The sequence below is a fragment of the Polyodon spathula genome, chromosome 29 (assembly GCF_017654505.1).
Source record: "Polyodon spathula isolate WHYD16114869_AA chromosome 29, ASM1765450v1, whole genome shotgun sequence".
In the NCBI taxonomy this organism is placed as follows: Eukaryota; Metazoa; Chordata; class Actinopteri; order Acipenseriformes; family Polyodontidae; genus Polyodon; species Polyodon spathula.
In genome coordinates this window covers 7,770,473-7,787,583 of record NC_054562.1, presented here as the reverse complement: position 1 = coordinate 7,787,583, position 17,111 = coordinate 7,770,473, and the positions used below count along the sequence as shown (strand labels likewise).

The window sequence follows — 17,111 nt, the reverse complement described above, 5'->3', positions numbered from 1 at the left end:
CTATAATGGGGGTGCTGCTATCCTGTGGGTATGCGCTGTGCATCCTCTCACTGGACCTGACTGGCTTTGTAACAAGTAGTGTTCAACGAGAGGATGCCCCTTCTCTCAAGCATCTGTTCCTCCAGCCCCGGGTACACATCTTGAGCTGCACAATCGGGTTGTCTGTTGTAAAAGTAACCTAATCACTTCAAAGACGCTTCTAGTGAAAAGATTGGTCATTACTTCTTTCTTTTAACAAACGGAACACAGTCGAGTGCTTTAACAGTTATTGCAATACTGTAAGCTTGCTGTTGCAAGTCAAATCTGCATCCAGGTTACACTGTGCCTAGTTACACGTGCATTATCACTGGAATTTTTTTCCCTCATGGGGTTTCTTAATAATACAATGGAAGTTGTTTTCAGGGAACACGGCGGTGTGAATCTGCTGGATGAAGCTGTAAATGGGCGCACTCCCTGTAAAGCCGAGGGAACACAAAGCCACTTTTTCAGGAACAGCGGCTTGAAACCTGGTTCCAGGAGACCACCGGGAGACCCAGTTTGAGGATGCTGTATCAAACCTCAAGTCTCCCCTGGTGTGCCGTGCAGTGGAACCAGAAACCTCGTCTCCTGAAACCAAGTTCTCTGTGTTTCTTCAGCTTAAGCCTGTACCATTAAATACAGTTACCCTTCCCTGCTTGTGAAAATCTCAAAGGAGTTCAAACAATTTCCATAAATACAACACATTCTAAGAACAGGCTTTTTTTTTAGTGCTCCAAATTGCTGAGCTGTGGAAAGAGTTCCCAGCGATAACATATTATTACAGAGTGTGATGCACTGCAGAATGACATGAAGCGATTACGCATGAGCTCTGAACCCCTGGCCAGCTTCCAACGCCTTTCCCAGACGTGACGTTCAAACTCCAACGCTGTCATGCCGAGAAAACTGCTCAAGACACGCCCACGAGTGCAAGGACCTCGGGGAAATGAAGTCTTTATTTCTCCATGCGCACTTAAAGGGGCGCTAAGCCATTCTCTCAGTTCAAAGCTGGCAGCTGCTTCCTGATTCTATCAGAGCAATAGGTTTGCTGTAGGTCAATTTCACTCCAAAGACCCACACAAGCTCTTGAGAATCGCGTGGGAGCATCGAAGAGTTTAAGAAGAGATTTGGGGAATGTCTTGTCGTGAATGATAACTTTGGAATTTCTTTTCGTGCAATATGCAGTCATGTTAAAGATCAGCCTTGCTCTGTGTGGGATTTGTGCTGCAGTGCAATTCTCTATGCGCTTTACCACAGCCAAGAAAGACCACTCCGGAAATAAGAGATACCGTAAACCTCAAAGGTTATTGCCTGACTAGAAACCTCATATAAATAAAACACTTTTACTATTGCGACACCGAGTGCTGTTGAGAAGTTCCAGACCGACCCAGGAAACGTCCGCTGTTGCAAAACTTTTCTTAAGCGAATTGTAGCTAAGAAGAAAAAAATCCATTAGCTGTTTTGTGTGGAGTTTTGAAAGAAGATAATATTTCATTTTAAAACAGGATCTCTTGGTACCGCGTTAGGTTCTCAGTTTATAAGCTGTATTCTCATGATAGCTGTTACACTTCCTGGGAGTCAGTTCTCCTCGGCAGCGTTATGTTACTGGTTGAAAAGCCTGATGGTCAACGGGGGAAGCAGCAAAGAGAAATGTAGTTAACCTGCCGGGGGGAGCAGATACCGTGTTTTGAAATGAAAATACACGTTTGCTGCAAAGAACGAAGCTGGGGAGCAGATTTTTAAAGAGTTTGAATTGACTACTGCTTTTGGAACGGAGGGACAAACCATTACATTCAGACTGAAGTTTAAATTAAGTGAGTGTGTGACCGACTCATGGATTAAATTAGACAATCACTAGTTTCCCTATTTTGACAATATTCAATTCACTGGTTTGTTTCCATATGCGCAACAAATCAAAACTTCTGTAAAATATACTCTATATCAAACCCAAGACACGGTTCACAGCAAACAGATCAATTTAGGAGTGTATACAACAGACAGAGGAACACGAACATCATAATAATAATAATAATAATAATAATAATAATAATAATAATAATAATAACAATAATACACACGTTTTACTAAACGGTTTGTCGGTATCTAGAAGTAATCATTTCAAAACACGTGGTATTTCTTTTCATTCTGACCACCGGCAACCGGACAGAAGTAGCAGAACGGCGTTAAACCCATAGAAAACTACAATACCCAGGAGAGCTTGCGTTTCGGGGGCGTGGCGGTTCGAGCCCGGTTCTTCCAATCACACGCACGCTACAGCCTGGCACGGCGGCGGAGTTGTTTGTAAACGGAGAGAGAGTGGCAGCGGTGAGCGGAGAGCTCTCCAATGGACCGGCTCACTCGGGGTGTGGACGCACTGTTTACTGTTTACCTAGAGCAAAACTAAAACCGAGCGCTTCTTTTCTTCTTTTGGAGCGCTTCTTCACCATGGGTATGTTTTAATTGCTTTAGCTGGTTACTTATCCATTCGTTATGTAGTTAACATTGCTATTAGCATGCTGTCTGCGCTAATGAGGGCGGGACGAAATGAAAATTAAATATTGGAATATTTAGACTAATATAAAAAGAACTGTTTAGTGTGATGTTATGTAGCGGACTTTGCCCAGTTTTATTATTTATTTATTTATTAATGCATTTAATTTGTTTTTAACCCAAAAGGTTTTGCACCACGGCTATACTAAGCTCAGGGTATCCAGGTATTTACGCATAATGTATGTATTTATTTGTTGAAATTGCCGCGTTTAGGAGAGAGACACTCTGACAGGGCTTAAACGCTCTTGTTTTCTGGTGTTTTGCACGCTTTGTTTTTACCGGTAATTCGCGAAGCGGCTTTGCTGTGTGCAAATCCCATGTTTTGGCTAGTTTTGAAGCTCCCGAATTATTAAGAAGAGTCTGACGCGCGAGTCCTGTATAGAGCGCTCTGCAGGGCGCAACCAGGCTGCGAGATTTCTAAAAGAAATATCAAATAAAACATAGATTAAACAACTTTAGGTAACCCTTTCTGCAAAGTGCCTCTAGTTACTGAGTGTTTACATATAGTAAATGCGTGTGGTACTTACACAGCATTACAATCGTACTATGCATCGTTACAGTGAACTTAACGCGTTAATCTGTTTGCACGATAGCACCCTGAACCCTTTCTGTTGCAATTGTGCATATATCGTGCAAAAAGATTTCCACGTCAAATACACTGTAACTGTGCATAATCACATTGCAATGACGTGTGAGCGCACATGTATTTACTAAGTAACTGCTCTGTAAATACACAGTAATTAGAGTCGCTTATGGAAAGTGTTACCCAGCTATTATCAGAAGCGCAATCGTAGTATAATGAAACGATTCCCTGCTCCCGGTAGGTTTTCTGTAGAACTGTGGATGTGGTCGGTCGCTTTTACAGTACATCAAAGCAGCGGTGCTCTCTCACTGGGCTGTCGATTTAGCTAGGGGCAGTCAGTTTGCACACCCCCTGGGCTTCTGGGCTGGAGCTTGGTTACCGCACAGGAAAAGTACAATGCAGGTAGCATTGAACTGTCTAAGCCCAAACAGACCCCAAATAGCACAATGAATTCCGAATATGATCCATAGTCCTGACGCGCTGTCAGTCCGGCGCGGATAGCTGATATCACGCATTGGTTTACCATTGAGAGTTTTACTTGGTATCGTATAGAGTCGATACAAGAGGATAGCCACGGCATCAGGGGACAGCTTGAATCTCACACCGTGCCGCAGTTTGTGTAATACAGTTAGAAATGAAAGCGCGTTTCAATGTGAAGTAATTTCCACGTGATGCAAAGAGATTTCACTCGACTAAAATATACATTATATATATTTAAAAAAAAAAAAAAAAAAAAAAAAAGTGATCTAATTTTGGTTCCATTCTACCAGCGACGGTCTGTAGTGCGACCATTGCCCCTTTAAATCAGACCCAGGGCACCTCACCCCATTGCCCTCGCAGAACCTTTCGCATTACAGTTGCCGTGCCAGTGTCTGTCTGCGTTGCCGCTGCGGGTGGTTTTGGACAGTGTAGAGTGCTGGCTGGCAGCGTGTAAGAGTTGAGCTCGTTTTGCAGCTCGCAGTACATGTGTCACGGTACATGCAGTGGTCAGTATGGGCCTCTTGTATGATGCATAGTATAACTACACTGGCTGCAGCCCTGGGAAGTTTGCAGATTGCCGGTGCTGACGTGCAGATACAATGCGTTCACCATCCTTTCTTGCACTGAGTTTGGCTTCTGGTGCGCTTTATCATGCTTCCATGTACCTGAGCTCTACCCCGATTCACATGGTTCTATTTGGCGAACCAACTGGAAAGTGGCGGCCGATTTAAGGACCTGGCGGTCGACCAATCAGTGTGTTTTTTGCCACCGTATAGACCAGTTCTCTTGTATTAAATGGAAACGCACACACACAACCGACGCTGGGGTGTAAAATAACAAAACAAGATAAAGAGGTAAGATAAGGAAGCTGCCGTCTCCTCTCAGCCAGGAAATGCGTGATCTCGAAAGAGGAAACTTTCTCAACACATTTCGTTGTTGTTGTTGTTGTTTTGATGCAAGTGAAACCGTGCTAATAGTAATAATAATAATAATAATAATAATAATAATAGGGCGTGTTTGCGGGGGAGAGGCGGTATTAAGATAGATGCGGTTTCTGAGGTGAGAGGTCTGTAAACAAACACTTTTTCCGGCACCAGTAGAATTCCAGTAGTGTTTACAATAATGAGAATAGCCGTAAGGTTTTTCAAATGATTAATTATTAAACACAATTTCGAAAATGAACAGCAAATGTGTACAGTATAATAATAATTAATAATAATAATAATAATAATATACACCCAGCTACACAATAAGGCTGTAATTCCATCAATGGGTTTCTGGTGGCATATAAACCACAAGAGCTCTAGTTCAAGCATCAGAAACTTACCACAATTTGCCATGTGTTTTTTTTTTTGTTTTTTAATATGCTTTACCAGACCTCTCTGTGCTTTACAATGCTTCCCTATGCTTTAGCAGACCTCTATGTGCTTTACAATGCTTCCCTATGCTTTACCAGACCTCCCTGTGCTTTACAGTGCTTCCCTGCTTTACCAGACCTCTCTGTGCTTTACAATGCTTCCCTATGCTTTACCAGACCTCTCTGTGCTTTACAATGCTTCCCTATGCTTTACCAGACCTCTCTGTGCTTTACAATGCTTCCCTATGCTTTACCAGACCTCTCTGTGCTTTACAATGCTTCCCTATGCTTTACCAGACCTCCCTGTGCTTTACAGTGCTTCCCTGCTTTACCAGACCTCTCTGTGCTTTACAATGCTTCCCTATGCTTTACCAGACCTCTCTGTGCTTTACAATGCTTCCCTATGCTTTACCAGACCTCTCTGTGCTTTACAATGCTTCCCTGTGTTTTACAACCTTTAGAGGAACCCCCAAAGTTTTGGGGGTTCTCTAAAGGTCAGAACATCACTCGTACCCCAGAAGTCAGTGAGAGGCAAATCTTTCATTTCAAGACAGGAAGTTCTCATGTTGTAACAGTGTGGTTGAAACTAGGCCATGCTGTTCTGGGGGGCGGTTCCTGTTCGGGAGGGGGGGGGGGGGGGGGGGGGGGGGGGGGGGGGGTGCGATTCTTAGAAAATGTGCAGCGTTGGTTATTTCCAGGAGAACCTGCTTGTTCAGTGAAACTGAAGCTTTCCTGCTTCAAGGCTTTTATTTCAAGCTCAGAAGTGTCTGTTCCCTGGCTGTGTGCTATGTCATTGTGAATGTGTTTTCTGCCCTTGTCCCCAATCGGCACGAACCAGGCACCCCCCCCTTAATGAGGTTTGCTTCATTTGATATTAGGGTGACTGTCATTGTGCTTGCTGACGCTGTTGTCTCTTGGTTTTGGAAGCAGCTTCGAACCCGAGCGATCGGGCCCACAAGCAGCCCGATCCCAGAGAGGTGATTGAGGCGGACAGCGCCGAGGAGAGCGAGGTAAGAGCCCATTACTCCCGATATTTACCTGGGAAACTCCGAAATGAGTTGAGGTTTTTCATCTATGTATTTGTCTGTTTATTTGCTTGTTCTTATTTATTTGTTTATTTATGTGTTTATTAATAAACGCTGTTAAACTCCCAGGAAATATGAACACAAAGAGTCCCAAAATGTTGTGTGAAAACTGGTATAAAAACTTTTCATAGCTGAAGAAAACTCCAGATAAGTTCTACGTTCTAGGCAATTCGTGGAAAAAGTATCAGTCAGGTTGCAGTCCGATAGATTTCTCGTAAATGGGCTTGAGAAGCAAACCGAGCTGCTGAATTTCCAAGCCCAGCTTGTGAGATGAAAGCGTCGTGGTTTCTGTGGTTCAGCTGGCCAGGTGATCGCATCTACCCTGCCGCACCGCTAGCAATCGCAACGCACGCGCTTATCAGCCCCATCACATCAACAGCACCCACGCGCTTATCCGGAATTCGGATGTGGAAATTTGAATGGGATGTTTGCTCGGCACATTTCGAAAACAACAGTCATTTCATGCAGGGTTTTGCTGAAAAGCAAGATTACGCAAACCCCATTCTGCACAGGCCAGTAACGCTTAGAATAGTCAGTGGCTGCAAGTTCAGAGGCATGTCAATGCAACATGCCTTGTTAACGCAGTGACATCAGGATCAAAATGAATTGAAATAAGACCACCATAGGAATAACAGGAATTCCACTGAAATTAATAGAATATTGTGGGTATTATCCTAAAGAGGTAACCATAACCTACTGCTTCCTCCCTCACCTCCCTAAGAGAAAGGATGCTCCCTCCAGCCCAGGGCAGGCTTAAGGCATGGAGACTGAACTGCTCCCTCACCCCCCCTAAGAGAAAGGGGGCTCCCTCCAGTCCAGGGCAGAGAGGCAGGAGACTGCTCCCTCACCCCCCTAAGAGAAAGGGGGCTCCCTCCAGTCCAGGGCAGGCTTGAGGCATGGAGACTGAACTGCTCCCTCCCTCACCCCCCTAAGAGAAAGGGGGCTCCCTCCAGTCCAGGGCAGACTAGAGGCATGGAGACTGAACTGCTCCCTCCCTCACCCCCCTAAGAGAAAGGGGGCTCCCTCCAGTCCAGGGCAGGCTTGAGGCACGGAGACTGAACTGCTCCCTCCCTCACCCCCCTAAGAGAAAGGGGGCTCCCTCCAGTCCAGGGCAGACTAGAGGCATGGAGACTGAACTGCTCCCTCCCTCACCCCCCTAAGAGAAAGGGGGCTCCCTCCAGTCCAGGGCAGACTAGAGGCATGGAGACTGAACTGCTCCCTCCCTCACCCCCCCCTCCCTCCAGTCCAGGGCCTTGAGGCATGGAGACTGAACTGCTCCCTCCCTCACCCCCTAAGAGAAAGGGGGCTCCCTCCAGTCCAGGGCAGACTAGAGGCATGGAGACTGAACTGCTCCCTCCCTCACCCCCCTAAGAGAAAGGGGGCTCCCTCAGTCCAGTAATTGTGAAATGTAGTCATTTTGTCAAGAAGTCTGCGTTGGTTTTGATAATAGGGTCTTTATTAAGGTCAGTGGAGCGAGAGAGATGAGTGTTGCAGAGGGGTATTGCCAGATTGTTTGTCTTTCCAGCTAAGAAGCTGTGAAACCAGACATCGCCAAATGAGAAATTATTTTATATTGGTTGCTGTGACGCATGTCACATCCTGTGAGGCACTTCCTGTTCTCTCTGTATTTTGTGTAATGCAATGGTTATGTACTAGAAAGACACAAAGAAGCAATATTGACATTTTTTTTAAATGTATTTTTAATTTGAAATTTAGTTTGGTCACAATACACCCTTTTTGTATACAGGTCAGGTCATTTTTCCTATTTAAATTATTTGATGTGTTTTATTAATAAATAAATACATATTTTCCTATTTATTTCAGGGAAACATTGTGGCAGTAGATACTGCATATGGACAGGAAAATAGTCAATTGCATTTAAATTGGACTTTTGATGAGAATTTGAAGCATATGTGGGGAGCTACTGCAAGTCAAATTCAGACAGAGAAAAGAAAAAATGCTATCCCTACTAAATTATTTTTAATTTAATTTATTCAGGCTGTAATCTAGTAGTAAACGCCTTGACCCTGTAGACCGATAAATCGCGTTCACATCGCTTTATTACATGCGTTTGATGCAGAGGCATGGCATTTTACTCTGCCAAATTGGTGAAAATCTGTAAAACAAAAAATGCTTTTGAGAAACGAGGGAATTTTTCTGTAGAAAACTGAAAACGAGGCCTCGTATACATTACAGTGAACGACTTTACAACCCACGACCTTTCCACATCACTCAGGGGGGGAATAACACCACACTGTTGACTGCCTGAGGTATTCGTAGCTCCAGCGATATTGTCAGCGAAAGAACAAAAGAAAAAAAAAAAATGAGAAACTGTAAACGGTTCAAATCTCACATGAACTCGGTTTGTGGTCAAGATGCAAACCAGAGCTGCTCAAAACAGCAGGCTGATAACAGTTGCGCATGGGAGCAGCTGTGTGTTGTGGTGACTAAGACAGGGCTACCCTGGTTGAGAAGGAAAAGCTTGATATGATTCACTGCCACGCATTTCTCGTAACTGTTGTTGGTTGAGAGAATTTGATTCAGTTTGAAACCGCTGCCACGGCAACAGCTCCTCTCTGCTGATTGGAGGATCCACCTGTCGCGTCGCTGAGGAAAGGCGGGGCTTGTGTTGTCTGTTTTACACCACTATGCAGATTAAAAACATCTCTGTATCATTGGAAATTATAAGAAAGGGTGCAAAGCTTCACAGCAGTGTTCTTGCGTTTATTATTGGCTTTGTTGCAGTAATGGTACCAGTCGAGCACAGCGTGTATGAATTTATATTATCAGCGTGTTTGACACGCCGCTGGCATGACTTCTCCGCACGATAAAGACCGAGGTGTTTTCCAGCTGTATCCTGTGATTCTCTCTGTCAAGTCCAGGCGTGGGTACCGTCCTTTATTTTTTGTGCCAGTCATTTTCTAAAGCTGCTGTTTTTTCTTCGTGTTTATAGACCATTCGATCAGCTGTGATGTGATATTTCCCCTTGACGATGCCCCCGGGAATGCTTAGTTTTTGTTCACTCAAGGGCATAACTGCTGAGCAAAAGTAAGAACAGAAGGGAGGAAACATTTTTGTCCCGGTTGTACAATCCCAGCCCTAATGAATGCATCACCCTAAATGTCTGTGCACTTGGAAATGTTTTAGGTTTCTTTGGAAATAAACGCGTCTGCAGTTTTTGCATAACTGTGCTAGGCAACTTGAATATCGTTTACAGGCTGGAGGGAGAGAGAGAGTGAAAGAGAGAGAGAGAGAGAGAGATGTTTAGCAAGCAATCACAGTGGGAGGTTTTTTCCGATTTTGTTCGGATGTGAAACTTGCATGAAGGGTTTCGATGACAAATTTCAGGAGCTGGTATTGTTGTTTTAATTTCTGCTGACAATATTGTTGGAAGTGGAAATGAATACCTCGGTCCACAGTGTTTATTTCCTGCCTGCGGTCGAAGACCTCTCTGCAGTCAGGTCGCTGTCATTGGTATCTGTGTCTGGCGGTCTGTAGCACACCCCTAGTTACCCTGACCCAGATGGATTCGCACAGGTTTTGGGTTCCATCGATGGCCATTGGCTTTACCCCTGCGTCTTCACTGCGGATTCCAGATGGGATCATTGCATTGGCTCTGGCACTCCTGTGGGTTAGGGAAGTCGGCCAGGATGGAGTCTCCTCACAGTGCTTGGTGAGCTGTATGCTCTCCATGAGCTGGTAGCTCGCCGACATCCGCTGTCAATCTCCAGGGTGCGAAGGGCCGGTCGGTTTGGGAGGACGTCCACCGACCTTTCGTTTTCCTTAGCTGTGGTGGGGAGTTTGCTGCAGTGAAGGAGCGTAACTGGACATTCGAGAAAAAGGGGCAAAAGAATTGGGCAAAAAAACTGAAAATCATCATTTTCGATATTTGCAGCATCTTTCTTTCAGGCAAGAGACACAAAGTGAACCAGGTTTGGAGTGAAGCCTCCGCAGGCGAGAGGCTTGAGAGGCGACTGAATGAGCGTGCTGCCCACCCGAGCAATCCCTTTCACGAGGGTCCTTTTCAATTTGATTTCTGTTGTTTGTGAGCAGGAGAGCGCTGACATGGAATCATCCAGCTCCACAGAGGAGAAGAGCGGCGAGAGCCAATCGGAGCAGGAAGAGCAGGAGGAGAAGAGCTTTGTGGCCAATCTCTACGCGTTCATGAAGGAGAGGAACACGCCCATCGAGAGGATTCCACACCTGGGCTTCAAGCAGGGTAGGTTGATGTTTCAGCTTCAGAGCTCAGAGAGGAGAGACTTCTCAAACCCCACCAGCCTACAGCGCTAACTGGACAGCACGTCACTGCAGATTTAAACACTGTTTAACCAGGGAGCTCAGTTTGACATGCTACATGCATGCAACATTTATTCTAAAAAGGGTTAGGTTAGTATTTTGAAAATTTATTTTCAGGGTAATACTCTGGGACTAGAATGGGATGCCAGCAGTTTTTCCTAAACTTTCTTTCCCCTGCTTGCTTCCTGCAGTTAACCTGTGGAGGATATACAAGGCTGTGGAGAAACTGGGAGGATATGACTCGGTAAGCACGCATTGGCAGAGCGATCCCAAACTGTGCTTCACTGCCCAAACAAAGGGTGAAAGTGCCCTTACTGTGGTAGAGGAGGGGTAACCAAGTCTTTAAAAGAGGAACCGCAGCGCCTGTTAATTGAAACTGTTGGCATTTGAAACGCATATCGTTTCCTGAATCAAAGATTCAGACAAACACGATAATCAAGGTGATGATGTTGCTAGTCCTAATACATAAGAAGGATATTTCTGAAGCATTGTCCACCGTCCTGGTAATGGGTGATTAGGGGATATTGGGACTGCAAACCTGAGCGTTTATGTTGCATGGGGATGCTGCCTTATGCCCTGACCCCCATCCACATTGAAGAGGTGGCTGTTCACAGCAAAGACTTCCACACTCAGGGAGTCAGTGGCTGAGCTGGGATTCGAACCGGGGACCTCCTGGTTTAACCACTGGCTCCTTTAGACTTGGTTTAAAGGTTTTGAATTTAGCCCTGATTGAAAATCAGGTTAGAAACTTAAGAGCATCTGTGTTTAAATCTGCCACGGTTTAGATGAATAATATAGACCCTGTAGTGTCCCACTTTACAGTTTCCAGTGACATTGAAAAGCAGTGGAAATACTTGTCAGTGTTTCAGTTGTGGTTCATATTCAGAGAAGCTGATGCATCACAAGCCTGCTATTTGCCCTGGCCTGGCTGGTCTCAAAGTGAGTTTCGTTAGCGCTGATGCTGATTAAGGTGTGTGCTGCATGGCAGGGCGTGCAGCCAGCGCCTCTGGGACCAGGTGCTTTGCTGGGATGAGTTATTGCACGCGGGGCCGGGGGAATGTGGAATTGCTGACGGGACACAGAGAGCGGGGTGCTGCCGCGTTCATCTCTGTCTTCGGCGTGGTTCCCCAGGGATCTGTGTTCCGCTATGCCAGCTGGCCGGGAGGACAGACAGAGAAGATTGGGTTGGGAGTGTGGCTCCATCACTGACTCCCATTGCACATGTTAGTGGAGCTCCCCCAAGACACACCAGCTGATCTCCTGACTGGGATAGGGGGGTGAGGAAGGGAGGAGGGGGCACAGTCTAGTGGTCATCTCTCTCTCTCTCTCTCTCTCTCTCGCATATCCTGGTGCCTGCCTTCGTTCATTCAAAATATATATATTTTTTTTTAAAATGGTTTAATGCTGAATCTAGGTCATGGTTATTCATGAGTTCTGTATTGTGATGGGACCCCAGTGGAGTATTTTATACTGTCCTAGAAGGGCTGTCCAGACCCTTGCCTGCTCCCATATCTTCATGTCTTCTTGTGCCCCCTCCCTTCCCCAGGTGACGGCCCGCAGACTGTGGAAGAACGTGTACGATGAGCTGGGGGGCAGCCCGGGGAGTACCAGCGCTGCCACCTGCACCCGGCGCCACTACGAGAGGTAAGGACCCCGCCGTGAGGACCTGCGTGCGAGACCTCAGCCGATACGCTTGGCATCACCTACAATTTTAGGATTGAGAACGTTATTTGACAGCATGTAATCAAAGAAACTACAAAATGATATCGCAAAAAGTCTACTGTAAGAAGTAGGGGTTGTATTTTGAAATGGGTGTAAAGATGCAATTGTCTTGGGGATCAGAGGACCCCCTCTGGACTGGTTCTGCTGAGCTGTTGTGGGGATTTCTTCAGTGAGGGAGTGAGGGAGAAAAATACCAGTCTCTGTGCGCCCGTCCCACAGGCTGGTGCTGCCATTCGAGCGGAGGCTGAGGGGGGAGGAGGACAAGCCGCTGCCCGTCGCCAAACCTCGCAAACAGTACAAGAGCGCCAAGGAGGGCAAGGAGGGCGAGAGGAAGAGGAAGAGAAGCAACGAGGAGGAGAAGGCACAGAAATCCGGCGACTGCAATGAGGTACACGCGGGAGCCAGTTATATCAGAGCGGAGGGCTCTGAGACACACAGCCCTCATTGAGCTCCACAGTTCATCATATAGAGGGGAAGGCAGGACAGCTGGCCGGTCTTTTAAACAATCAGCACAAATCCCTCCCATTTATATTTCTTTCTCGTGTGCATGTAGATTTATATATTGAGATTAAAGTTTGTTTACCATCAAATCGGATTTGCAGAAGTCCACTTTACAGTTTGGAGGGAGATGGAACAGGAGAGCGGATTTATATAGCAATATCTGTAATCATTATTTCAAAGGGGGGTATAGTCGAGGCAAAGGTCCCAACGTAGGGTTTGCATCTATCTAGAGAGCCGCTATCCCTATTGTGATTGAAAGACTTGGTCCTGTTAAATATCATGCTGTACATTCATATTTGTGTGCATTTGTAAGGCTGTGTTTTTAATCTGCAGTGTCTGTGACTTGAAGAAAGGTATTAATAAGTTCTTTCGTGCCACTTCCTGAGCGGTGGAACCCTGGGTGAATTACGCTGGTAGTTTTTGTTCCAGCTGCAAACATCTGAAATAGATGAGAACTGTTTCCTTTTCCTCTTTGCTGCCGGTGTGATTTACACCCTCTTGTTGTCACTGTTTAAAGTCTTTCAGGCCGAGCACGGCATTACCATCAATGGAAAACAGTGTGATAGCATCTGTCTAGGGCTGATATTGTCCCGCTGTGATACCATTCTACCAAGGGCAGCACAGTCCCAATAGTGCCTTAGCCTTACCATTGCCACAATGTGCACGCTAATCCATTGCTACTATAATGCCACTGTCTGCCTCGCCACTAAATAGTTTAATACAGTACAGCAGACCTATCGAGACCTTTTGAGGGAGATCAGATCCAAGCACAAACGATTTGCTGTAGAAGGGAGTTCACACGCCCAGTGCAACTCTGTCAACTCTTTAAACATTCATCTTGTCTCAAAGATGGGCATTTATTTGTCATGCATTCTATAATGTTGGCAGAGCATTGGGTTGCATTTGGGGATGAAGAACAACAAGCACTTTTTGTAAAGCGCTGTTTGTGATGCCTCTCGTTTTGGTCCCCCTTGCAGGTAACGGGGCAGCAGACTGGTTGCACCCGGTGTGAGTCTGGGACCTGCCTGCCCCTGCCTCGAGGATCCATGCCTGCAGAAATACGAAACAAACCAGAGAACCCGAATCCTGACAGGGCAGGCACTCCAGAGGAGTCTGGGAATAGGAGAGCTCACGATGACTGGACCGCCAACGGACTGAGAGCTTCCCATTCGTCATCGAACCATAAAGGAAACCAAACGGCTTCTGTCTGCGGATCATCCTGGCCAATCAAAAGCCTGCTGTCCAACTTCCACTTGGAAGGCAGTCATGGCGGGGTGATCTCCCCGCTGGTTAAGAAGAAGCTGATGGCGCAGGCCAGCGAGGCTGGGTCTCTGCGCTTCTTCCAGGCAGAGGGGAGCAAAGCCGGAGCTTGTCTCCAGCCCTCGTCTTCCAGCCCCGAAAGGCCCTCTGTGATCCACCGTGCCCAGCAACCGGAACTCAGTCCTGGCCTCGCAACTTCCAGCCGGGCCTCTGACGATGGATCTCCGGAGCCCCCTTCTTCCCCAAGTCTGTCCGTTTGCTCCACTTCTGAAGATTGCACCTCCCCGCCAGACGACTGCAGAGAGACCCCTGATCGCCCTGCCTACTACGCAAGCATCACCTCCGTCCCTTGCGTGAATGGCATCTACAAACCCCTGAGCCATAACCCTGGCAAGGACCTGCCCGGCTTCCTGCAACCCCCCAGGGGGTTCCTGGAGGTGAATCCCTACAGGAATCTGGCCGCGAGGAACACGGGCAGAGATTCCCGGGAACAACCGACTGACCTCAGCCTTCCCCGGAGCGCCTGGAGCCCCGACAGCAAAGGCACGGAAAATGGAATCCCTTCTGCCAAGTACAGCCGCCAGCCTCCCTCCTCTTTGGCTGGCTTTGGGCCAAAAGCCTGCTGGGTTCCCCCCATGTCGAGTTTTACCAAAGTGCAGCCCAAAACAGGGGAGGTGGTGCGACCAATCTTCCACCCCCGGCCAGGCCCCCAAGCCCAGGGATTCAAACCTCACGTGCCCCAGAAGAGGATGGCAGAAGACCCCGACTCCTCCGCTGCTTTCGAGAAGAAACTGCGGGTGGTGCCCCCCCTGCCTAAAGACTCAGGAGACCTCAAGGGCAAAGCGGATCTCCCCAAGCCATTCGCAACTCACAAGCTGCTGCACTCCCAGGCCAGCCTCCACCACCTTTCCTACCTGCTCCCCAGTTACAACAGGACTAGAGCCCCAGCCAGCTACCCTCTAGAGCAGCTCAAACCCTACTCCGTCCTGCCCCCCTCCCTCCACCCTCTCGTCTTCCCCTCCCTGCCGGCTCACCTAGCCGCGCCGCCCGCTGCATCGCACCCACCTGAGCCGCTGTACCGCCACCTAGCTGTGGGAGGTGAACCTCCCTTCCTCTCTCCCTATGAGTCCTCCCCTCACAGCTCGAGGTTCTATCCCGTGCACGTCTGGCACCCCCAAGCCAGCTACGCCATCGCCGGCCTGCATTCATTGTACCCCTCTAAACACTAAGCTGTGAGGCTGAACTGGACAGAGTCTTCGTCGCAGCGCTTTTGGATTGTTGGAAACAAATACTGGATTTACCTCAAAACCGATCTCATGAACTGCTCATGATACAGACTCCCCATTCATGGGATAAGGTGCTCTTTATTGTAGTTGATATTGTATATTGAGCTGTAGCCAAATGCATTTTGAGAACCTGATTGATCCGGCAGTGCAAAGGGGGAAGATCAGTTGACTCAAAGTAACCCTTTCAGTGGATCTCATTTTCAAAGCCCTACAGTTCAAAAGATTTTTAAACATCTGTTTATTATTATAATTATTATTAATATTATTCTTGGTGTTATTAATATTTGAATATATTTAAGGAGGACATACACACTGAGGTGTAAGATCTCATTTATCAAGACTTTTCAGTTAAGGTCAGATTGTGGGGAGTGTGTTTTGAAAGCTCCGCCACGAAAGATCCTGCAAGACTCGAGGATAAAAAAAATAATAATCTGGATACTGACTGCCAGGCCTGGGCGGTGATGGATTGCTGTTCTGTAACCATGGAAACAGCGTTCCAAAAAAACCGTTTCCCTCAAGGAGGGGCTGTTGTTAAACTGGGTTTGCGTTCTCAAGCGATTCGAAATGCTGTGAAACTCCAGTCCGGTACCTTCTGGGTTTTTAAAAAAAAAAAATGTATTTACATTGCACACTGAACAGTTCACACTACAGCAGCCAATGCAGAAGACAGCAGCAATGTACTGTGCCTGACCTCTGAGTGAAAGAGGTGCGTTTGTCGCCCAACACAACACCGACAGTTTGTGGATGGCTTACTTTGAATCACATTTTTCTTCGTCTTCGAAGTTGTCCCTGCTTTTGTGCAGAGGTGTAAACCGAGATTTTCTTTGCCACTGGACATTCCCAATACATCCAGCAGGCTGGAGTTGGAAGAATCTCTTCACAAGGTATACAGTACTGTGTGATACGCAGTTGAAAAAAAACAAAACACGATAAACAGCTCCTAATCTATTGTGAAAGCCTGCAGCTCAGGCTTTGAGTGTGTTTACGTGCCAAATGCATTGCAGACGCTTGAGTGTTCTGGGGAATTGTTAGCACCTGTTATAGCTGCTTAGCAGGTAGACCAGTCACCCCTTTTAGCACCCAGTCTGAATCTGTTACATGCACAGCGACAGCCGTTTGGATCCATTAAGAACGAGTTCTACAGCTACAGCCAAAGGTTTTGCTTGAGAATCAAGTCTGCTTCTGCTTCCGAGTCAAATGGAACCTGTGCAGTAACGTTAATGGGAAAATGTTGAATTACACACCGCTTTGAAATTTTGCATATACTTAACGAAAAAAGTGACATTTCAAAATCTAACTTGAAATATTATACTGCCATTACATCTTCCAATAGACTTTTGTGATATCATTTAGTAGTTTCTTTGATAAATATCTAAATTATGTTCACATATATATATATATATATATATATATATATATATATATATATATATATATATATATATAGGGCAGCTGGCTCTTTGAGCTAAAATATATATAACTGTTTCAATCCTAAAATTCTAGGGGATGTAAAACATTTGGCCAGAGCTCTAGTCTGTTCTACTGAGCAGATTGTAAACAATTTATTTCCCTTCTACCCTACAGTGCAAATCAGTGATTCTGATTTTAAAATCTGTATATAGTTACATTGGTCTCACACATCATGCTGTTTGGAAGTCAAAAGGACAATTGTTTTTTCTATGTGTATATAATAATTATAATTCTAATAAATGTTTTCTTACGCAGGTATGTAAAAAAGATTTTACAGTGCAGTAGTCTGAAGATGTTCACTGTATATTTTTGTAAAAAAAAAATATTAAAACGAGAGTAACTATTTTGCAAGGTCTGTGTTGTCTTGAGAATCAATGTGCCTTTTAAAATTATCTTTGTCAAATCCGAAGATTTACTCTCATACTAGAAATACATTTTAGCGTGGTCCAGTGGTTAAAGAAAAGGGCTTGTAACCAGGAGGTCCCCGGTTCAAATCCCAGCTCAGT

General features: G+C 46.1%; 1 protein-coding gene across 3 annotated transcripts; it reads left to right on the top strand.

The window, feature by feature from the left end:
• The first annotated feature begins 2,079 nt into the window (after positions 1-2,079).
• On the top strand, positions 2,080-16,539 carry LOC121302337 (AT-rich interactive domain-containing protein 5A-like). 3 transcript variants are annotated; one of them, XM_041232245.1, is made up of 7 exons: positions 2,080-2,464; positions 5,916-5,995; positions 10,124-10,289; positions 10,558-10,610; positions 11,913-12,010; positions 12,308-12,476; positions 13,567-16,539. In XM_041232245.1, the coding sequence occupies exons 1-7, from the start codon at positions 2,461-2,463 to the stop codon at positions 15,076-15,078; spliced, it is 2,082 nt and encodes a 693-aa protein (XP_041088179.1). In that variant the 5' UTR covers positions 2,080-2,460; the 3' UTR covers positions 15,079-16,539. The 3 variants fall into 3 exon arrangements, with proteins under 3 accessions (XP_041088179.1, XP_041088178.1, XP_041088180.1); XM_041232244.1 differs by having other exon boundaries at positions 5,913-5,995; XM_041232246.1 differs by lacking the exons at positions 10,124-10,289; positions 10,558-10,610 and having other exon boundaries at positions 2,082-2,464; positions 5,913-5,995.
• The last annotated feature ends 572 nt before the right edge of the window (positions 16,540-17,111 follow it).

Bases quoted from the DNA above. Each gene is read 5' to 3' on its own strand.
- LOC121302337 (XM_041232244.1), top strand. The intron at 10,611-11,912 runs GTAAGCACGCAT...TCCCTTCCCCAG, and splicing joins AACTGGGAGGATATGACTCG to GTGACGGCCCGCAGACTGTG. The intron at 12,477-13,566 runs GTACACGCGGGA...TCCCCCTTGCAG, and splicing joins AATCCGGCGACTGCAATGAG to GTAACGGGGCAGCAGACTGG.